The sequence below is a fragment of the Acanthopagrus latus genome, chromosome 3, assembly GCF_904848185.1.
Source record: "Acanthopagrus latus isolate v.2019 chromosome 3, fAcaLat1.1, whole genome shotgun sequence".
Classification (NCBI taxonomy): domain Eukaryota; kingdom Metazoa; phylum Chordata; class Actinopteri; order Spariformes; family Sparidae; genus Acanthopagrus; species Acanthopagrus latus.
Window position 1 is genome coordinate 3,212,100 of NC_051041.1, and position 22,454 is coordinate 3,234,553.

The 22,454-nt window shown below is 39.9% G+C and overlaps 4 protein-coding genes across 4 annotated transcripts in view; 3 read left to right on the forward strand and 1 right to left on the reverse strand.

Moving 5' to 3' along the window:
• The window catches only part of LOC119014574 (major histocompatibility complex class I-related gene protein-like), a 47,425-nt gene extending 41,548 nt beyond the window's left edge, over positions 1-5,877 (forward strand). The window contains exon 10 of the mRNA XM_037089913.1: positions 2,985-5,877. Within this exon, the coding sequence (XP_036945808.1) occupies positions 2,985-3,034 (50 nt within the window). The 3' untranslated portion in view covers positions 3,035-5,877. The remainder of the gene's footprint in view (positions 1-2,984) is intronic.
• Positions 145-21,856, forward strand: LOC119014742 (class I histocompatibility antigen, F10 alpha chain-like). Its single transcript, XM_037090185.1, has 7 exons — positions 145-424; positions 956-1,222; positions 1,553-1,831; positions 2,071-2,373; positions 2,461-2,562; positions 2,800-2,817; positions 21,789-21,856. The coding sequence occupies exons 1-7, from the start codon at positions 376-378 to the stop codon at positions 21,839-21,841; spliced, it is 1,071 nt and encodes a 356-aa protein (XP_036946080.1). The 5' UTR covers positions 145-375; the 3' UTR covers positions 21,842-21,856.
• On the forward strand, positions 7,621-10,648 carry LOC119014603 (class I histocompatibility antigen, F10 alpha chain-like). The gene is made up of 7 exons (XM_037089935.1): positions 7,621-7,669; positions 8,163-8,429; positions 8,770-9,048; positions 9,203-9,505; positions 9,645-9,746; positions 9,984-10,001; positions 10,167-10,648. The coding sequence occupies exons 1-7, from the start codon at positions 7,621-7,623 to the stop codon at positions 10,214-10,216; spliced, it is 1,068 nt and encodes a 355-aa protein (XP_036945830.1). The 3' UTR covers positions 10,217-10,648.
• On the reverse strand, positions 14,922-18,098 carry LOC119014509 (major histocompatibility complex class I-related gene protein-like). Its single transcript, XM_037089755.1, has 6 exons — positions 17,960-18,098; positions 17,543-17,809; positions 16,513-16,791; positions 16,023-16,358; positions 15,274-15,375; positions 14,922-15,033 (listed from the first exon to the last, which is right to left on the reverse strand). Exons 1-6 carry the CDS (start codon positions 18,006-18,008, stop codon positions 14,933-14,935), a joined length of 1,134 nt encoding a protein of 377 aa, XP_036945650.1. The 5' UTR covers positions 18,009-18,098; the 3' UTR covers positions 14,922-14,932.
• Positions 21,857-22,454: the final 598 nt, after the last annotated feature.

The following is a 22,454-nucleotide window of genomic DNA, read 5'->3' on the forward strand; positions in this document are numbered from 1 at the left end:
GCTCACTTGAACTCAAAGACAGGCTTACAAAAGAAACCTCTTTAGTCTGATCCAATCTCTGACTCAAAGCTCTTTTGATTGTTCTGTTTTTTTTTAAATCACCATAGTTGTGTGAAAAAAAGGAAGTAAGGGAGTTCAGTGGAAAAGCAGATGCCCGGGCTCTGTAGTCGGGTCTGTTTTAAGATAATGGCTGTATTGTTCAGTGTTAACACTGTTGTATGTGAGAGATGTTGGTGAGGACTGGATCACTTGTAGGTGATCTGGATTATTATTCTTCTCAGGACAGAAACTCTCTCTCCTCCCTCTGCCAGGATAAAGAACTGTGAACATTTGATCCAGCTCGGTCCTTCACTCACTCGTCTTCATCAAATCAAGATGAGAACGTTATTGTTGTTGCTTCTCTTCTGTCACGTTTCATCGCCAGGTAAGATCATATTTTAAACCTTTAAACTCTTTAAACTTCACCGTCCACTCGACTCTTTCCTCCGAGTTTAGTCTCACTTCCAGTGGAGCAGCAGAAGCTGTATGTTGGGTGGGTCAGTGCAAAATGATGTGGGCCATCTTTTCCTAGAACAAAAATACTACAATGAGTTTGTATTTTAGGACCCAAAATGCAGACCAAAGACGGGAGGAAGGAAATGGGGGAAACAAAAGGCGAGCTTTTATTTTTTTTTAAAAGCTGACAAATACAAAAACCAGGAGCACAGACAAATGTGTTCATGAGCCAAAAACAAAGTGGCAAATAAAACAGCTAAACAAAGTGCAACAGAAAAGCAAAGTCCAAATCAAATGAAAAGATAAGAAACCATTAACAGTAGGCATCTGTGGCTAACACACATTACTTGGGGTGAAATATGAAGCATTGAAAAATGAGTAAAACAATAGCTTTGTTGTTTTCATGCTCTACAAATATGGTGATAAGTGTGATTTATCAGCTCCTTTGTTTGTCCTGCAGTGCTACACTCCCTGACGTTTTTCACAACTCTATCAACTGGAATCCCAAACCTCCCAGGATTTTTGGTGACACTAGAAATTGACGAACTTCTGTTGGGGTCATGTGACAGCAACAAAAAGGTGGAAGTAAAACTGGACATTGCTAAATCATACTGCAGAGAGAATCCTGAGCAGTTGGAGTGGTACAGACAACAGTGTTTCCACTTTTTGCCAACCTCCATCAAAGCCTACACAAACATTTTGATGCGTCTCTTCAACCAAACTGGAGGTACAGTGTGTAACATGTTACAGCCTGTTTAACTTTTCACTGTTCTGCATCTTAGTTGTAAAGTGACTCAGGGCCTCAAGACACCAATCAGTTCAAACTCTAACATCATTTTACACAGAACCTGAAATAGAGATTGATGTAAAGTAAACCATCATATCAGTTTGTCTTCAGTGGTCCAGCCACTACCTGTCATTCATCATGTCAACATTAATCAGCTGCTAGTTAGACTTGTTGCTGAAGCTGTTAAACACAAACTAACGATAATAATCAAAAGATCATCTTTCCACTGAATGTTTCATCTGTTAATTACAGTCTCTGTCTCTGTCTCAGGTGACCATGTTGTACAGGTGTTGGGAGGCTGTGAGTGGGATGAAGAGACTGAAGAGGTCAAAGGTTTCGCTCAGATTGGTTATGATGGAGAAGACTTCATGAAATTGAATGGGGATACATTTACATGGATCGCTCAAAGACCTGAGGCTTTCCCCGCAGAGTTATTATTGGACGCCAATAAAGAATTAGGAACAGAAATTAAGATAGTTTTGACTCAGATTTTTCCTGAGCAGCTGAAGAAGTATGTGGACTATGGGAGGAGCTTTCTGCTGAGAAAAGGTAGGATCACCTGACGTTATATAATTTATTAGACACAGTGATCTTCATATAAGCTGCTCAGACTGAACTGTCATTGTATTATTAATCCAAATGAATCCACAAAATACATTTGTTCAACATTTGCTTGAAAGCACTTTCACACCTTCTGTTGTTGATTCCAAATGTAATTTGTTCATCTTTCTTTGACCTTGTTTCTTTTCCTCTCTCTCCTCTTTAATCTCTCTCTCTTTCCTCTCCAGAGCTTCCCTCAGTGTCTCTCCTCCAGAAGACTCCCTCCTCTCCAGTCAGCTGCCTCGCTACAGGTTTCTACCCTCACAGAGCCTCACTCGTCTGGAGGAAAGATGGAGAGGAGCTTCATGAGGAGGTGGACCACGGAGAGATCCTCCCCAACCACGATGGAACCTTCCAGATGAGTGTTGACCTGAACCTTTCATCAGTCACACCTGAAGACTGGACCAGGTACGACTGTGTGTTTCAGCTCGCTGGTGTGAAGGAGGAAATCATCACCAGACTGGAGAAAGATCGGATCAGAACCAACGAAGGTAAGAGTGAGATCAGAGGGTGCTGAAGGGGAGTGCATGGGAACAACAACAGAAACAGTAATAATAAACTATTATTGTGTTCAACAGTGAAGCCCAGTAACATGACCGTCCTCGTCACTGCTGCAGTGGTTGTTCTTGCTCTCATTCTCATCGGTGCTGCTGGATTCATCGTTTACAAAAAGAAGAAAGGTGAGAGAGAAAAAGGAAAGATTTCACTACTTTGATTTCAGTCTTTCAGAGTTCATTTCTTTTACTCACGTTGCAGAATTAAAACAAGCATCAGAGAAAGTAAATCCAGTCAGCAGTAAACAGACTGAGTATGAACAGATACTCAGTCTGAGTGAGTAGAAGAGAGGAATAAAGTGACTAAAGATAATCTGGCTTTTACATCTGTGACTGAAATTATTTGTCTTGTTTTGATTTCAGCCATCAGCCCTCCATCTTGTAAGTAAAACTTACTTTGGTTCTATTTCAGCTGATCTGACTCACACTTCATGTTTCACATTAAAAAACATGTTTCACATTATTGTGCAGATGAACCTTTTCAACACTGTTTCCTGTATTTATTGTTTATAAAAGTTCAATACTGGATGTTTGTTTCTGACCTGCAGCTCCTGACAACAGCGCAGAGCTCTCTGAGCCGCTGAATCCAGAGACCTGAATGACAAACACACTCAGTGAATCTCTAAAGACAGTAAAAGATGGCTTCTTGCATTATAAGTAATGTTATATAAGAAGGATTGAAAAGGTGTGACTGTTCTATGTTCTTTGACTCTGATTGGTTGTTTTATTGATTGTTGTTTTCTGTTGAATTCATTCTCAAAATAATCAGTGGACAGCATGTGACCAGACTTAGTTACACACTATTCTAACTCTAACTTTACAACTTGTACATTGATCTGTTTATAGAAAACATATATATAAAATTTGTTGTAAGAGATTAAGTGGTGGTGACTTTAACTGGTGACCGTGATGTCGTCTGTGTACAAGCAAACATTAGCTCTTTACTAAACGAGATTCAATTTACACTTCAAAAGTTGTGTGTGTTCATCTGTGAAGATTATTTTAACAAACAAAACATGTAAGAATCATAACTTTACGTTAGATAAGAGATTATTTTCTGCGATTTTCTAAAATCCAATTTAAAAAATCCCATAGACTTCTTGTGGAGGGAACCAGGGCGATGCTAACTTCAGGTTTAGCCTCCAAAAATAGTTTATAGCTGCACCACTCTACAGATGGAGAATATGGAGTTTGGTCTCTCATGGAGCCAGTGTGTCTCTCATATGAGCGGTGAGCAGAGTGGGAGATGTATATCGACAAACGTACCACTATGAACTTATGAGACTAAACATGTAAATTCCTTTACATTGATGAACATGAATGAATGTTAAACTCAAATGTGTTGTTCTTTGGTTTTGTGCTGATGTTTGTCTTTTCAATAAAATCGTCACATTTCAACAAGTTTGGTCCACATGCTCATTTGTGATGACACTTCAATATATTACCTGAACATTCAGTATTCTCACAGAGGATTTGAATGAGGAGATTGATATCAATGTGAATTCTGAGCACAGTTAGCTCCCAGACAAGGTTAGCTTAGCTTAGCACTGAAGTTAGAGATTAAACAGTGAGCCAGTATGTTTATGTTTTATAATAAACACGTTTATTCACAGTAGTGATCTGAGCTGATGGTTAACACAAATTAAATATACAAGCAAAATACAACAATAATAGAAATGACTTAAATACAGAGAAACCCTGAGAGAAAATGATCAATAATCAATATCACCTGTTTCTGTGTGATTCCTGATTGTTTGCTGCTCATCCTTCACTAACATCTACATGGTAATACTTGCATGAAAATATGTGATGTGACATGTTTGTGTTCCCCATTAGAGCTCTGCCCACTTCAAACATGCAGTAAGTGATTTTGGAAACTCTCAGCCTCTATTTCATACATGTCTTTGCTGCCATCTAATGGGTGTTTAGTGGTATTATACACAGTATTACAAACAAGGCGGTTACGCTTGTATTGTGTAGCCTGATTCCCTTTCAAGTGGAGATACAAATGTACATGGGGACACATTTTCTGAGATCTTAACTATCCACTGAGACCAAGATCATGTAAACTGAGTTCCGATTCCGGTAAAGGAAATGCCTCCGATACTGCCGAAAATGCTGGCACCGGTATTGGCGAGTACTGGATCCAAGATGCTGTTCCATAAAGAGCTGAAGTGGCACCATGTTCTTGCTCCATCTCCAGGAGTAGTTGAAGGTGGAGTCGACATGGAGGAAGGGAATGGTCAGTGGCGGGGCCGGAAACTGGAAGATCAAGGATGGACGTTGCCTCATGTTATTTATTCATGTTTTCTTTTGCAGTGAATGTTAGCTGGTGAACTGGAGCAGCCAGAGAAAACCTGTACAGAAACCCAGAGAACATGGTCGCTCCACTCAGGTGACAGTTAGAACCACTGAGCCGTCGTACTATCAGCTGCGACAGCATCGTCAGAGACGCTGTCCTCCACTCGTCAGAGTTTGAAGAGCTTGGTGAATCTTTCCCACAATGATCTCAAACTACTGGTTCTTCTCACCGGCTTCTCACAAAATCATCGACTCATCAAACCTCTCAAGTTGTTTCAGGTTTGCAGTCCAGGTTCTGATCTCGCTCACCACGGCCCGTAATTCCTCCTCAATCGTCTCATCGCCGTCCTTGACGATGTCTTTCAGTTGGACACGTTCAGCTTTGAGCTCTGCAGTCTCCTGGTTGTCTGAGTCATAGAGGTGAATCAGTCCGTCACAGCAGCTGAACGTGCTCTTGAGCTGTAAACACATGTTGGGTTGAGCCATCAGCTTGGCTCAGCTGCTTGTTGCTCTCGTGGCTCCTCACGTCTCTGAGTTTGTTAGAAATAGTCATGTAAAATGTTCACAGCTATAACCACCGAGTACTGCTTAGTGTTGGAACATTCTGGAACATCAAAGGACATCAAAGGACATCAGAGGACATCAAAGGACATCAAAGGACACTCCATTCTAAAGTTTAAATCTAAATGTTTTTATTTGAAACAGAAACAGATTTTGGTACAATATTAATGATCCTAAAATCTGTATTTTCACCTCATTTGCAGACTTTTTAAAGAACTGCTAACCCTCGCCATGAGTGCTGTAAAGTGGGCCAGTAATCATCATCATCTCTGGATACAGTGATGGAAATTTTGTACTGCGTATCTGAGATTTAAATTGAAGTCTTGCACCTCTTAATATGACTTGTTTTTCTCCCCTAGTTTAAGGAAATGAATATTCACCCCTCTCTGAACTTTATGTGTTTACATGACTTCTTCTTTGCATGCAGACTCAGAAACTGTCGCAGAAATAGAGAGTCACTGAGACAGATATATACACCAAGCTTTCCTCCTCACAATCTGAGACTAACCTCTGAAACAAACCTGTGTTGTTGCTCTGTGATTGCTCCTCTTGTACAAGATTAAACTTTGTTAACCTTGAGCTGGCTCCCATCTCCTTTTCCGGTTCTAAATTATCTAAGAGTTATTTTCACAGATACTATTTGAATACCAACAGCAAATGACCAAATGTGCGCATCGTTTGGTTAGAGATATTTCTTCATTAAAGTCGTACACTAAATTATGCATGTTGCCTTCGGAGAAACTGCGTACATTTAGTGAAAAGCTGTGTACAACACATTCTTGAATATTTGAGCCTACTTGTTAATTCAGCAGATGTTATACATGACGACATTTCTTTCTTTGTATAAAAAACATGTTTATTCTAATGAGCACTGGTCACTCAAGACGAAGCTCGAACACAGTGATGAGCCGACAGTGACAACGGGCTCAACTACACCAATAAGACTCATTAAAATTAAACATTTTCACAGGTTTCTTGGACATTTATTCATTATTTTACTGTAACATATTGCACAATAATATCTACCGAGTGTTGTGGTGCCGAGGCTCCAGTCATGAAGGGCTGCTGTATATTTATAAGCCACCAGATGTCAATATGCTGCAGAGTTTGAAGCCCAAAAGCTCCATAAGTCTTCATCCACCTCTCTCTAGTTCAGACTCAACTGAATGAGTGACTGTACAGAATGTATTGTCGTGGGGGGGAGGGTGAATCTACCGTTTCATTTGATAAGAGAGAAAGAAAGCTAATATTGTTCTTTGGACCCTCCATCAATACATTTTTTAATTTTTTTTTTTGCCAGAGCAACAAAATGAATGAACTGGAAAGGCAGAAAGTGACAGAAGCTTTAAGCGCTGTGAGTTCAGAGCTGCAGACTCTGGAAGAGTTTAAAAAAGCGGTATGACTTCAAGTGAGAGGATTCCTGCGCTCCCTCCGCCTGATGAGCCGTCATCATCATGGACCAGAACATCAGTTCAGTCCCTGGGAAAAACTCACTCTCACCTAAATTGTGCATTGACAACGTCCTCTAACAACAACAGAGCAGCTGTCGTATCTTGTGGTCAGTCATCATGCACAGCAACAGCCCTTAGTGCCGTTTGTGATAATAGGTCACACCTGAAGGAGTTCTTACTCCCCAAATATACAGGAATGACTTTGTCACATTTTTACAGTAAATGGATATTTAAGAGACCCGTGGGAATGAATAAGATATCATTAGATCTCATGCAGAGATTATTAGATGGTCTTTAGAATCATTCACCAAAAAGTGTCTCAATCCAGCTGATTCCACCATCACACAGTTTAACTACAAAACTCAGGTGTGACCTGTGGAGGAGCTTCACCTGACACAAGCTTCTCTTCAACATGATTAGTGTGAAACTGAGGATCTGTATCTTTTTTTTTTTTTTTTATCATGGTTAATGTGTAAAATTAGACAATTATTGATATATGGTTCATCAAGATAGCAGCATGAATGCAAGTCTTACCGTCAGGTGTCGCTCACTTGAACTCAAAGACAGACTTAGAAAAAAAAACTCTTCAGTCTGACCCAAATTCTGACTCAAAGCTGTTATGATCTCTTATTCTTTTAAAATCACCATTGTTGTGAAAAAAGGAAGGAAATGATGGAGTTCACTGGAAAAGCTGACGACGCTATTAACACTTATTTACTTAATTGAGGGGTGTTTGTGAGGACTGGATCACTTGGAGGAGCTTTGGACTATTTTTGTTCTCAGGACAGAAACTCTCTCTCCTCCCTCTGCCAGGATAAACATCAGGAAACAGCTGATCCAGCTCGGTCCTTCACTCACTCGTCAAATCAAGATGAGAACGTTATTGTTGTTGCTTCTCTTCTGTCATGTTTCATCAGCAGGTAAGATCATATTTTAAACCTTTAAACTCTTTAAACTTCACAGTCCACTCGACTCTTTCCTCCGAGTTTAGTCTCACAGCATTTTGTGTTGGAATCATATCAACCAAATTCAGTCCAGAGGCTCCTTCAACTTGTTTCAACAGATTAAACACACGAAGTCAACAAAAAATCAGTTGTATATTTATTTATTTTATTTTTTCTCGATCTCCTACTTTAATTTTAGTATTTTCTGTGATAAAATACATTCTGACTAAACTTGGCCCATTACTTGCTACGTGCCTGTTTCAACTTGATCAGACTGTTTTAACTGACTCATATTGATTTCATCATATTTCTGAGTGGTGATGATGAGTGTGTGTTCATACTGAATGGAGGCTGTTTGCACTGCACATTACATTTACAATTTTTGCATTTGGATCCTTTGCAGCAAACACACACTTCATATCATATTTATGATCAGTGTTATTTATAAGCTCCTTTGTTTGTCCTGCAGTGCTACACTCCATGAAGTTTTTCATAACTTCATCAACTGGAATCCCAAACATCCCAGACGTTGTGGTGACGCTGGAGATTGATGAACTTCTGTTGGGGTACTGTGACAGCAACAAAACGATTGATCTAAAACTGGATTTTGCTAAATCATACTGCACAGAGAATCCAGAGCAGTTGGAGTGGTACAAACAAATGTGCTTCCACTTTTTGCCAACCTCCATCAAAGCCTACACAAACATTTTGAGCCATTTCTTCCACCAAACTGGAGGTACAGTATGTAACATGTTACAGCCTGTTTAACTTTTTACTGTTCTGCATCTTAGTTGTAAAGTGACTCAGGGCCTCAAGACACCAATCAGTTCAAACTCTAACATCATTTTACACAGAACCTGAAATAGAGATTGATGTAAAGTAAACCATCATATCAGTTTGTCTTCAGTGGTCCAGCCACTACCTGTCATTCATCATGTCAACATTAATCAGCTGCTAGTTAGACTTGTTGCTGAAGCTGTTAAACACAAACTAACGATAATAATCAACAGATCATCTTTCCACTGAATGTTTCATCTGTGAATCAGTGTTAATTACAGTCTCTGTCTCTGTCTCAGGTGACCATGTTGTGCAGGTGTTGGGAGGTTGTGAGTGGGATGATGAGACTGAAGAGGTCAAAGGTTTCGCTCAGATTGGTTATGATGGAGAAGACTTTAAGGAATTTGATCCGAATACATCTAGATGGATCGCTCAAAGACCTGAGGCTTTCCCTGCCAAACTATTATTGGATGCCAATAAAGAATTAGGAATAAAAATTAAGACTGTTTTGACTCAGACTTTTCCTGAGCACATGAAGACTTATGTGAAGTATGGGCGGAGCGCTCTGCTGAGAACAGGTAGAGTCACCATTTGCAAAAAAAAACAAAAACATTTGCTTGAAAACACTTTCACACCTTCTGTTATTGATTCCAAATGTAATTTCTTCATCTTTCTTTGACCTTGTTTCTTTTCCTCTCTCTCCTCTTTAATCTCTCTCTCTTTCCTCTCCAGAGCTTCCCTCAGTGTCTCTCCTCCAGAAGACTCCCTCCTCTCCAGTCAGCTGCCTCGCTACAGGTTTCTACCCTCACAGAGCCTCACTCGTCTGGAGGAAAGATGGAGAGGAGCTTCATGAGGAGGTGGACCACGGAGAGATCCTCCCCAACCAAGATGGAACCTTCCAGATGAGGGTTGACCTGAACCTTTCATCAGTCACACCTGAAGACTGGACCAGGTACGACTGTGTGTTTCAGCTCGCTGGTGTGAAGAAGGACATCATCACCAGACTGGAGAAAGATCGGATCAGAACCAACGAACGTAAGAGTGAGATCAGAGGGTGCTGAAGGGGAGTGCCTGGGAATTCAGGTTGGAAAAAAACAGTAATGATAATCTAATTGATTTTAATTTGTTCTAACCTGCTTCATCTGCACCAGTCTTAATTTATTGTATTCAACAGTGAAGCCCAGTAACATGACCGTCCTCGTCACTGCTGCAGTGGTTGTTCTTTCTCTCATTCTCATCGGTGCTGCTGGATTCATTGTTTACAAAAAGAAGAAAGGTGAGAGAGAAAAAGGAAAGATTTCACTACTTTGATTTCAGTCTTTCAGAGTTCATTTCTTTTACTCACGTTGCAGAATTAAAACAAGCATCAGAGAAAGTAAATCCAGTCAGCAGTAAACAGACTGAGTATAAACAGATACTCAGTCTGAGTGAGTAGAAGAGAGGAATAAAGTGACTAAAGATAATCTGGCTTTTACAACTGTGACTGAAATTATTTGTCTTGTTTTGATTTCAGCCATCAGCCCTCCATCTGGTAAGTAAAACTTACTTTGGTTCTATTTCAGCTGATCAGACTCACACTTCATGTTTTAGATTAAAACATGTTTCACATTATTGTGCAGATGAACCTTTTCAACACTGTTTCCTGTATTTATTGTTCATAAAAGTTCAATACAGGATGTTTGTTTCTGATCTGCAGCTCCTGACAACAGTGCAGAGCTCTCTGAGCAGCTGAATCCAGAGACCTGAATGACAAACACACTCAGTGAATCTCTAAAGACAGTAAAAGATGGCTTCTTGCATTATAAGTAATGTTATATAAGAAGGATTGAAAAGGTGTGACTGTTCTATGTTCTATCACTCTGATTGGTTGTTTTATTGATTGTTGTTTTCTGTTGAATTCATTCTCAAAATAATCAGTGGACAGCATGTGACCAGACTTAGTTACAAACTATTCTAACTCTAACTTTACAACTTGTACATTGATCTGTTTATAGAAAACATATATATCAAATTTGTTGTAAGAGATTAAGTGGTGGTGACTTTAACTGGTGACCGTGATGTCGTCTGTGTACAAGCAAACATTAGCTCTTTACTAAACGAGATTCAATTTACACTTCAAAAGTTGTGTGTGTTCATCTGTGAAGATTATTTTAACAAACAAAACATGTAAGAATCATAACTTTATGTTAGATAAGAGATTATTATTATTATTGCGATTTTCTAAAATCCAATTTACAAAATCCCATAGACTTCTTGTGGAGGGAACCAGGGCGATGCTAACTTCAGGTTTAGCCTCCAAAAATAGTTTATAGCTGCACCACTCTACAGATGGAGAATATGGAGTTTGGTCTCTCATGGATCCAGTGTGTCTCTCATATGAGCGGTGAGCAGAGTGGGAGATGTATATCGACAAATGTACAACTATGAACTTATGAGACTAAACATGTAAATTCCTTTACATTGATGAACATGAATGAATGTTAGACTCAAATGTGTTGTTCTCTATTTTTGTGCTGATGTTTGTCTTTTCAATAAAATCCTCACATTTTAATAAGTTTGGTCCACATGCTCATTTGTGACGACACTTCAATATATTACCTGAACATTCAGTATTCTCACAGAGGATTTGAATGAGGAGATTGATATCAATGTGAACTCTGAACACAGTTAGCTCCCAGACAAGGTTAGCTTAGCTTAGCATGAACAACTGAGCTGACGTTTAACACAAATAAATGCACAAGCAACATACAACAATAATAAATGACCTAAATAAAGATGTACCCTGGTACAAAAATACCACATTTCCAAATCACATTTTTATCGATACCTGCAACTTCGAAATTTTGTATTCTCAGACTTTACATGTTCTCCCCTACGCCCTCCAACTGGCCAGTTGGACTCAATTTTTCATTGTAAACAAGTCAGAAAACGAACTATTAGCAGAATTTACTAAATACTATATTCTCATGACTTGACGCCTTTGGACCTCCTCAAAAATACATGGGAGAGAGATTTAAGTGAACAAATCACAGATGACACTTGGCACAAAATAATACAGGGAATTTTTTCATCCTCCATCTGTCTTAGACATGCTGTCATTCAGTTTAAGATGGTACATCGTCTGCACTGGTCTAAAGTTAGACTCTCTAAGATCAATGCTGATATAGACCCCACTTGTGATAGATGCGGGCGAGATCCAGCCACTCTCTTACACATGTTCTGGACATGTCTAAAGCTTTGCACTTTCTGGCAGCCCATCTTTGAGACCTTTTCTAAGATTTTTGTGAAAAGGCTTGCACCGTCTCCATTCATTGCGCTTTTCGGTGTAACCCAGATAGACTCCCATCTGGAGATGTGGGAAAGGATAATGGTGGCTTTCTGCTCTCTCTTAGCTAGGTGACTGATATTATTGAAATGGAAAGACCCAGCACCTCCAACATACAGTCATTGGATTAGGGAAATCATGTACCATATCAAGTTGGAGGAGATCAGATACACAATCAGGGCGTCTACTAGAAAATTTTATAACATATGGCAGCCTTTCTTAATGTTTGTTGAAGATATGGAGGCAGACAATATAGTACTGTAAATTGTTGTCCTCAGTCATCTGTATTAATGTATTTCTTTTTTCTTTTCTCTTTTTTGTTTTTTTTATCATCTGGCTATGTGAGTTCTGTATTTTGAACTATGTATTTCATACTGTGAACTCTGTATGTCTGGTATTTGGGGGGGGGGGGGGGTGGATGGGGTTTACGTTCTGTTGGACCTATGTTGAATTGTAAACTATAACTTGTAAAACTAAATAAAAACACCTTGATCAAAAATATGTTCAGGTGAGTTTATCAAAGTTGAAGTCCATCTGTGTTAGAATATAAGTTGATGTATTCAATGTAAAATTTGTCTGGACTTCAAAGTGAAAAAGCCTGTTTTTACAGTTTGACACTGGTCCAGTGTTAAAGTCCTCAGCCACTGAAACAGATGTATGAAACTTAACTCTAATCAAAAAATGAAGATCTTCATTCTCTTGGTTCTCTCGAGCCACTTTGCATTTTCAGGTAAGATAACTTTCCTTGAATTACTTCCTGAAGCAGTTTATGAAACACAGAACAGTTCAGCAGTAAACTAGTGACCTGAAGCTGGAGGCTGACTGTCTTTATATTTCAGATCAACCAGTCTGTCCAGCTCAGGATTCAGATAATATGGAAATGAATCAGGTTGTTCCTCTAGAGTTCCTAAATAACTTTGATTTGTGTATAACTTTGAAACAAGCACAGATCCAAGTCTATTGTCAGGAACATACTGTAGTCCTAAAGCCTATATTACTGTGCTGTGTTACTGGAGGCTGTATGTTGTCAGTGTGGGGTGAAACATGGGAGACAGAGGACTTCAGGAGCAGGTAAGTGGTTCAGGTAGATGTTGACCGACATTGTTGTTACACAGCGTTGTTCTTTGTTTTTTATGGCGTGCAGGAAGAACAAAAGCTTCTTAATGATGAGACAGTTAGAGAAGATGATTAACCTTTATTGCCCTGTCACAGGATCAGAACAACTGTAATAAACAAAACTTTATTGAAAGTTGTTGCACAATAGCAAACATACAGTATGAAAAGACAAACCACAGTTCATTTTCTAACTTTCAGACTCTGTGTGTGTGTCTTCTAACAATAAACTGACTTCACTTCACCAGCACATGTTGGTGGTGGACACTGGTTTGTGACCTCTGTGTGTCTCTCGAGGATGGTAGTGCTGGGTGATGTCAGCTTAAAGGAGAACTTTGGTCGATTTAAACATGCAGCTTCATTGCTCAAGCTACTCTTGGCTTGCCAGTACCGAAGATGCAAACACATTTGGTCCAACCATTACAGGGCATGGAATGGAGAGTTAGCATTGACAGCTAACAGCATGGGGTCAGAACTTTACACTGTGTTTTAAGCTTCTCAACATGCTCCACATCTCACCCCAAAAGTTATGCAACATCAGCAGACACCTTACAACACAGCACTGTAGCATGTATGACTCAAAATGAATAAAAAAAGTAGTTAAAACAGTGGGTTTGTGCAAGGAGCTACATGCCGGTTTGTTGACATCCGTGTCGTCCGGTAGCTAGACCGAACTAGTCAATCCGTTGAGCGTGTGCTCAACAGGCTTAACAGGCTATTGTAAGGCTCATGGCTCATGACAGGCTGTAACATGGACATGTACATTATGAACAGAAAAATGAAAATGCTGGAATATGTTTCTGTCTCCGCCAGTGAGGGAGTAAGCGCACGCTCGACGGATTGACTAGTTCGGTCGGCATGTGGCTACTTGCACAAACACACTGTTTTAACTACTTTTTTATTCATTTTGAGTCATACACGCTACAGGGGTGAGATGTGGAGCATGTTGAGAAGCTTAAAACACAGTGTAAAGTTCCCCATGCTGTTAGCTGTTAATGCTAACTCTCCATTCACGGAGCCCTGTAATGGTTGGAACAAATGTGTTTGTGTGAATCTTGAGTCTTTTGCGAAAGGATGGCGAGTGACTCTGCTGTCCTGACAGTGGTCAGGAGTTTGTTCCAGCACTGATGTAGTGGAGCATATTGGACGAATGTATGACTGTGAACGTATGACACTAAACATGTAAATTCTTTTACAATGATGAACATGAATGAAAGTTAAATTCAAATGTGTTGTTCTTTGTTTTGTGCTGATGTTTGTTTTTTCAATAAAATCCTCACATTTTAACAAGTTTGGTCCACATGCTCATTTGTGACGACACTTCAATATATTACCTGAACATTCAGTGTTCTCACAGAGGATTTGAATGAGGAGATTGATATCAATGTGAACTCTGAGCAGAGTTAGCTCCCGGACAAGGTTAGCTTAGCTTAGCATGAACACTGAGGTTAGAGATTAAACAGCGAGCCAGTATCTCTGTTAAAGGAGCCTTCTGACAACTAAACAGCTGACTGATGTCCTGTAACGCTTCACCTGTCAGGAGGTCATAAGATACGTTCAGAAAGAAAGAGAAACAAACTGAGAGACTCAGAGTGAGAAATATGTTGAAACATGTTTATTCACAGCAGTGATCTGAGCTGATTAACACAAATTGACTTAAACACAGAGGAACCCCGAGAGAAAATGATTAAATGTTACTATAAAATACTCTAATAATCAATATGATCTGGTTCTGTGTTATACTGACTGTTTGCTGCTCATCCTTCACTAACATCTACATGGTAACGCTGAGAAATCTGTCTGCTTCATCTTAATCAGTGTTGATTGATATTGTTAATTGGTAGCACTAAGTTTTATAAATGACAGCGACCAAGCAACCCAAAACCTGCAGCCTGTTCCTGATTGGTGCATGGAAATATGTGACGTCACTTGTTATTTCCCCCATTAGAGCTCTGACCACTTCAAACATGCAGCACCTGGTTCTGGAGAAACATAGTTGATTGTTGAGTCTCATTCCCAGGTCATCAAATACCAGAGCTTTGGGTCGGGCAGCTGTGAAACTCTTTCATCCTTTCCCTTTCTCCTCCAGAGCCTTGTTCACCGGAAGAGGAAGTACTGGGCTGAGCTGAGACATGAAAATAATAATAAAAATATATATATATATATATATATAGGGAGATGAAATAATAAGAAAATACGAATCATTTCACTTGTCACACTTTAAAATGTAAAAACATCTTTTATCTTATTTTCCCCACTGGATCTCATTTTCCCTCTCTGACAAATAAACCAGATTTATGTACTCTGAGCCTTCCACTGCTGCTGTTAGCTGCTGCAGACGTTGGTGCCATTAAATGTTACTCACCTTTCTTCTTCTTGTAAACAATAAATCCAATAACAGCGATCAGGACGACAGCAATAACAACCAGTATGACAATAATCAGGATGGTGTGTTTACTGGGTTCCTCTGAAAGAGGAAAAGAAAAGAAAGAAAACAAGACAACGTGCAGTTAGAACAGATGTAAATCCATCCAGCTCTTCATCACACATAGAGTATTTATCATGTTATTACCTGTTTTAACTAGATATTAATTGTCTGAGGTGGATTTATACAGTATAATGTGACAGCAGCTACTGATGTTGGTGCCAACATACAGAAACTCTCCTGATCAACTGAAACCTCTGACTGTCACTGGATCCAGTAAAACATGTCAGTAGACTTGAATCTGTTGGAACTGTGACTGACGGCCATGTTGACCTGTCGTCGACCTGTCATCAGGTGAAACTGATCATTGTTTTGGTCTGTAGGCAAATTTTTGATGAACGAAGGCGATGTTAAGCTAACTGACAAAACCAGAGCATTTCCTGTGACAGCTTCATAATAAAAGCCAACCTGTGTTCCACCAGTTAAACTACAACAGCAAGAAATGTTCAGTTTCTGGGACTGTTGAGGCTGAAACCCTGTTTGAAATTATTGCAAAATATGTATTGCAATACTTTCATCAGTGGCATTTATTAAAAAAGAAAATCTCTGAGATTATATAAACTGACAAGGAAGGAAGCCAAACCAAAGCTATCCGGCAATAAAAACAAAGTTAAAAGAGTGTTTCTCACCTTTCTCGATGTTTCTACTTAACACAGTTTTTCCCCAGTTGGTTCTGATCCGATCTTCCTCCAGTCTGGTGATGATGTCCTCCTTCACACCATACAGCTGAAACACACAGTCGTACCTGGTCCAGTTTTCAGGTGTGACTGATGAAAGGTTCAGGTTAACCCTCATCTGGAAGGTTCCATCGTGGTTGGGGAGGATCTCTCCGTGGTCCACCTCCTCATGAAGCTCCTCTCCATCTTTCCTCCAGACGAGTGAGGCTCTGTGAGGGTAGAAACCTGTAGCGAGGCAGCTGACTGGAGAGGAGGGAGTCTTCTGGAGGAGAGACACTGAGGGAAGCTCTGGAGAGAGATCAATGAAACTACTTCTAGTTTTAACAGAGACAACAATGTAATGTCAGACTGACTGGAGTGAAAACACAACAGCAGTTCAGTCTGAGCAGACTGTATGAACATGACTGAGTTCGTTAAACTACATCAGGTCAGGTGATTCTACCTGTTCTCAGCAGGAAGCTCCTCCCATAGTCCACATACTTCTTCAGCCAGTCAGGACAAACCTTAGTGAGGTAATTATCGTTGTGGTTGATTCTGGCTGTGTCAGCATCCCATCTCAGTTTGGCAGTGACAGCCTGTGGCTTCAGGGCAGTCCATGTTAATGTCCTCATGTCCAGTGATAGGAAGTCTTCTCCATCATAACCATACTGATTAAAACCAACAACCTCTCCCGTCTCCTCGTCCCACTCACAGCCACTTATCCTCTGTAAAATGTGGACACCTGAGACAGAGACAGTAAATAACAGAGATGAAACCTCCTGCTGAAAGACGATCTTCACTATATTGCTGATTTTGCACAATAAATATTTGATAAGGTTTATCATGTCCACGTCCTCCTCTGAGCCGCCTCAGTGTGTGGTGGTCCGGTTTGGTTTGTTAGGACAACACGTGTCTTTGAGCTCTTTTGGATCACTGACGTAAATAAAACTCATCACATACAATAAATTAAACAGCAACATTATTTGTGTTTATAGTCATGGTTGCTGGTAATGTGTTAATGTTATTTTAATGCTTGGGAGCTCAGATCACTTCTTGTGGGTGCTTAATTTAACTTCCAGCAAAATAGGAAACAAATGATAAACTACTGAGAAGCTATGTGAGAGTATTCTAATGAAACTCAGGCCTGATGGAAATACTGCCCATCTCTAACATTTTATCTCTTTTCAGATCCAGTGGTTCTGTGCTTTAGTCGAGGAGACGCCTACAGACGTGTGATAGGAATATTGTGTAATCAGTATCTGAGCTGATGATTACATATTTAATGTCGACATTAATGTCTCTGGATGTATAAACGTCAGTGTAGAATCACTGTAGAGACACTGAGTCTAACAACACACTGAAGACTTTAAACGTCCACAGACTCCAGACATGCATCATCGCTGTACCGAGAGGGTGTTACAGTGTCACCTGCAGACGATCACTGTCATTTCAGCTCAGGTGTAAGTTGGAACACAACAGGCTCACACACTGACCTCCAGTCTGGTTGAGGAGGTGCATCCAACTGCGCATCGTGTCTCTGAAGAAGTTCGGCTGTCTCTCGAAACACTCGGTTCGGTACCAGTCCACCTGCCGACGGTCTTGTCGTAATAAGCTTTTCACCCAGTTCTGCGTTGGCCTCAGGTTTCTGTTGCTGTCGCAGTACCCCGACTGGACTCCATCCACCATCACAACCAACACCGTATCCGGCAGGTTCGGGACTCCGACACATGCAGTGAAGAAGAACTTCAGGGAGTGTCTGACTGCAGGACAAACAGCCTCCATTCAGTCTGAACACGCTCACCAACATCATGAGCGCAGGACGATGAGACCAAAGTGAAACTAAACTCGGAGGAAAGAGTCGAGTTGACTGTGAAGTTTAAAGAGTTTAAAGGTTTAAAATATGATCTTACCTGGTGATGAAACGTGACAGAAGAGAAGCAACAACAATAACGTTCTCATCTTGATTTGATGAAGACGAGTGAGTGAAGGACCGAGCTGGATCAGCTGTTTCCTGGTGTTAGTCCTGGCAGAGGGAAGTGGGAAGTGATCGATTTTATAGTTTTATAGTTTTAGTAGTTTTAGACTTCTCCTGGGAGGGGTAAATTCTTGGATGGCATGTTGGGGTCCGCCCATGACTGGATCTGCAGGATGTTCTGAATCAGAGCAAACAACAGGAAGCTGATCCAGCTCGGTCCTTCACTCACTCGTCTTCATCAAATCAAGATGAGAACGTTATTGTTGTTGCTTCTCTTCTGTCACGTTTCATCAGCAGGTAAGATCATATTTTAAACCTTTAAACTCTTTAAACTTCACAGTCCACTCGACTCTTTACTCCGAGTTTAGTTTAGTAAGGTGGGTCAGTGCAGAATGATATGGACCATCTCTGAAAAAAGAAGTTTCCTTTATTGAGATATATTGATTATTGAGAGAAGAAGGTCTTACATGAGTTGAGAAAAGGGAAGAACTTGAGATCTTGAGTGGACAGGAACACCGTGGTGTCCAGTGCTGTGATTGCAGAGCTGCTATTGTGCAAAGTATGAAGGACTCCTGCACAGCCACTCCAGAGGGCGAAAGCTGATGATCTTTATCATGAAGTGTTCAGATGCTTTGAGCAATGACCCCACACTGTTGTCAAAGGTCGAGCATTTAAAAAAAAAATGGAAAGCTTCTCCCCATAAACAAGAGAAAGTAAAAGGTGTGTGGGTTAAACTTACACCAGGCAGCAAGTGTTCTCTCAGTGCTGCTGTGTTCAAGTTTTAATCGTGATGTAAGGTCAGTTTTTTGTGTTTTTGTTACTCCATTGTTGCAATAAATCTTTTGTCACTTTTTAGCATCATTTGACTGTTTTTGTAACAGGTGAGGAACAGTTAAGATGGTGTGTTTCTCCTTGGTACATGAAAAGTTGAAATCTAAGATTAGATGGCTGCTGAAAAGTTTGTAACTAACTTACTTAGATATATCGATAATTTGCGACAGGTAAGGACGAATTACAAATGATATTAACATATTCTCTGATGACGAAGTATTTACTCTTTAGATTAGGGGGCTGCAACAGCACTTGTGATATATTCACACATGAGTTATAAAAGATGAAGAACAGGCTTCTTTCATTACATAACAAATCATTAAGTAAACATTTACTAATGATTAGTTCATGAATATTTCATAATTAACTAATCATTTGCAGATGACTTACAACCTATTTGTGATATGTTAATGTAGTACTAACTAATTATTTACAAAGGTTTATTAATGTTTTGTTCATGATTTGTTTGTCTTATGAAGACTCACTAATAATCAGTATTATAACGTGTTACCTGATACCATAAACGTTAAATTAAACTATTTCCTGATTGTATCAATGCACATCAATGCTGTATTAATAATGTGTTGATGAAAAGTAGTCACACAATCCAAACAGTGAAACCTCACAGAAAAAGTCTCTTCATACATCTGAGAAAAATATATTTGGTAAAACACTATTTATTTATTTTTTTTAGTTGGGGGAAGTCCTGCCTGGCACAAAACATTACAATATCCAAAAGAACTGTTAGATGGTCCTGATTCCTCTGGATAAATGAACAGTTGATGGCATCACGGTTCATTGTTGTGACAGTAACGCTACAAAGCCATGTGTTTATTACATGAATATTTGTATTTTCTGTGATAAAATGTATTTTGACTAAGTATGAGTGTGTGTTCATACTGAATGGAGGCTGTTTGTTCTGCACATTACATTTAAAACTTTTGCATTTTGATCCTTTGCAGCAAACACACACACTTCATATCAAATTTGTATTCACCTAGCATCATAATTATGATAAGTGTTATTTATAAGCTCATTTGTTTTTCCTGCCGTGCTACACTCCCTGAATTATTTCATAACTTCATTAAGTGGAATCCCAAACATCCCAGAATTTGTGGGGACAGTAGAAGTTGATGAACTTCTGGTGGGGACCTGTGACAGCAACGACACGCTGGAAGTAAAACAGGACCTTGCTGAATCATTCTTTAGAAAGTATCCAGATCGGTTGCAGTGGTACAAAGAAAGATGTTTCCATGTTTTGCCAAGCACCTTCAAATCCTTCACTCACAGTTTGATGCGTCTCTTCAACCAAACTGGAGGTACAGTGTGTAACATGTTACAGCCTGTTTAACTTTTTACTGTTCTGCATCTTAGTTGTAAAGTGACTCAGGGCCTCAAGACACCAATCAGTTCAAACTCTAACATCATTTTACACAGAACCTGAAATAGAGATTGATGTAAAGTAAACCATCATATCAGTTTGTCTTCAGTGGTCCAGCCACTACCTGTCATTCATCATGTCAACATTAATCAGCTGCTAGTTAGACTTGTTGCTGACGCTGTTAAACACAAACTAACGATAATAATCAACAGATCATCTTTCCACTGAATGTTTCATCTGTGAATCAGTGTTAATTACAGTCTCTGTCTCTGTCTCAGGTGACCATGTTGTGCAGGTGTTGGGAGGTTGTGAGTGGGATGATGAGACTGAAGAGGTCAAAGGTTTCGCTCAGATTGGTTATGATGGAGAAGACTTTAAGGAATTTGATCCGAATACATCTAGATGGATCGCTCAAAGACCTGAGGCTTTCCCTGCCAAACTATTATTGGATGCCAATAAAGAATTAGGAATAAAAATTAAGACTGTTTTGACTCAGACTTTTCCTGAGCACATGAAGACTTATGTGAAGTATGGGCGGAGCGCTCTGCTGAGAACAGGTAGAGTCACCATTTCCAAAAAAAAACAAACATTTGCTTGAAAACACTTTCACACCTTCTGTTATTGATTCCAAATATAATTTCTTCATCTTTCTTTGACCTTGTTTCTTTTCCTCTCTCTCCTCTTTAATCTCTCTCTCTTTCCTCTCCAGAGCTTCCCTCAGTGTCTCTCCTCCAGAAGACTCCCTCCTCTCCAGTCAGCTGCCTCGCTACAGGTTTCTACCCTCACAGAGCCTCACTCGTCTGGAGGAAAGATGGAGAGGAGCTTCATGAGGAGGTGGACCACGGAGAGATCCTCCCCAACCACGATGGAACCTTCCAGATGAGTGTTGACCTGAACCTTTCATCAGTCACACCTGAAGACTGGACCAGGTACGACTGTGTGTTTCAGCTCTATGGTGTGAACGAGGAAATCATCACCAGACTGGAGAAAGATCGGATCAGAACCAACGAACGTAAGAGTGAGATCAGAGGGTGCTGAAGGGGAGTGCATGGGAATTCAGGTTGGAAAAAAACAGTAATGATAATCTAATTGATTTTAATTTGTTCTAACCTGCTTCATCTGCACCAGTCTTAATTTATTGTATTCAACAGTGAAGCCCAGTAACATGACCGTCCTCGTCACTGCTGCAGTGGTTGTTCTTTCTCTTATTCTCATCGGTGCTGCTGGATTCATCGTTTACAAAAAGAAGAAAGGTGAGAGAGAAAAAGGACATTAAAACAAGTATCAAAGAAAGAAAATCCAGTCAGCACTAAACAGACTGAGTATAAACAGATACTCAGTCAGAGTGAGTAGAAGAGAGGAATAAAGTGACTAAAGATAATCTGGCATTTACAACTGTGACTGAAATTATTTGTCTTGTTTTGATTTCAGCCATCAGCCCTCCATCTGGTAAGTAAAACTTACTTTGGTTTTATTTCAGCTGATCTGACTCACACTTCATTCATATTTATTGTTTATAAAAGTTCAATACAGGATGTTTGTTTCTGACCTGCAGCTCCTGACAACAGCACAGAGCTCTCTGAGCAGCTGAATCCAGAGACCTGAATGACAAACACACTCAGTGAATCTCCTGGTGACACTTTATTTAGCTTTGATGAACTAAAAGACAGTAATGCCTCTTACACTAAGTAATGTTTCCTAATGAGGACTGATTGAAAAGGTGGGACTGTTCTATGTTCTCTGACTCTGACTGGTTGTTTTATTGATTGTTGTTTCTGTCGAATTCACACTCAAAACAATCAGTGGACAGCGTGTGACCAGACTTAAGTTACAAACCATTCTAACTCTAACTTTATAACTTGTACATTGATCTGTTTATAGAAAACACGTATAGTAATTATCCAGTAAGACACTTGGTGGTGATGTTTAAAGTTGTTGTCTGTCACTATTTTTTTGTTGTATTTCATTAAATTGTCATCACAATCTGACAGTACAATAAGATAGAGGTCAGCTGTGTAAGAATCCACTCTGTGGCTCCACCCAGTGGCCCTAATTTGATTTGCAAAATTCCACTGCTCCCTGGTCAATACAACCAATCAGAGCCAAGAGTGTCTGAGAAGTGTCACTCTCCTGCATATGCTGCTGGCAGCCCCCCTTCCCTGGCACAGGTGCAGTTGCTGCTCTCACCTGGTCAGATACGTTAAAGCTCAAACTGTAA

Coding starts and splice junctions, on each gene's coding strand:
- LOC119014603 (XM_037089935.1), top strand. CDS start 7,621: ATGAGAACGTTATTGTTGTTGCTTCTCTTCTGTCATGTTTCATCAGCA. Junction 7,670..8,162: donor CTGTCATGTTTCATCAGCAG/GTAAGATCATAT, acceptor TTTGTCCTGCAG/TGCTACACTCCATGAAGTTT. Junction 9,049..9,202: donor GAGCGCTCTGCTGAGAACAG/GTAGAGTCACCA, acceptor TTTCCTCTCCAG/AGCTTCCCTCAGTGTCTCTC.
- LOC119014509 (XM_037089755.1), bottom strand. CDS start 18,008: ATGAGAACGTTATTGTTGTTGCTTCTCTTCTGTCACGTTTCATCACCA. Junction 16,359..16,512: donor GAGCTTCCTGCTGAGAACAG/GTAGAATCACCT, acceptor ATCTCTCTCCAG/AGCTTCCCTCAGTGTCTCTC. Junction 15,376..16,022: donor AAGTAGAAACATCGAGAAAG/GTGAGAAACACT, acceptor TTCCTCTTTCAG/AGGAACCCAGTAAACACACC.
- LOC119014742 (XM_037090185.1), top strand. CDS start 376: ATGAGAACGTTATTGTTGTTGCTTCTCTTCTGTCACGTTTCATCGCCA. Junction 1,223..1,552: donor TCTCTTCAACCAAACTGGAG/GTACAGTGTGTA, acceptor TCTCTGTCTCAG/GTGACCATGTTGTACAGGTG. Junction 1,832..2,070: donor GAGCTTTCTGCTGAGAAAAG/GTAGGATCACCT, acceptor TTTCCTCTCCAG/AGCTTCCCTCAGTGTCTCTC.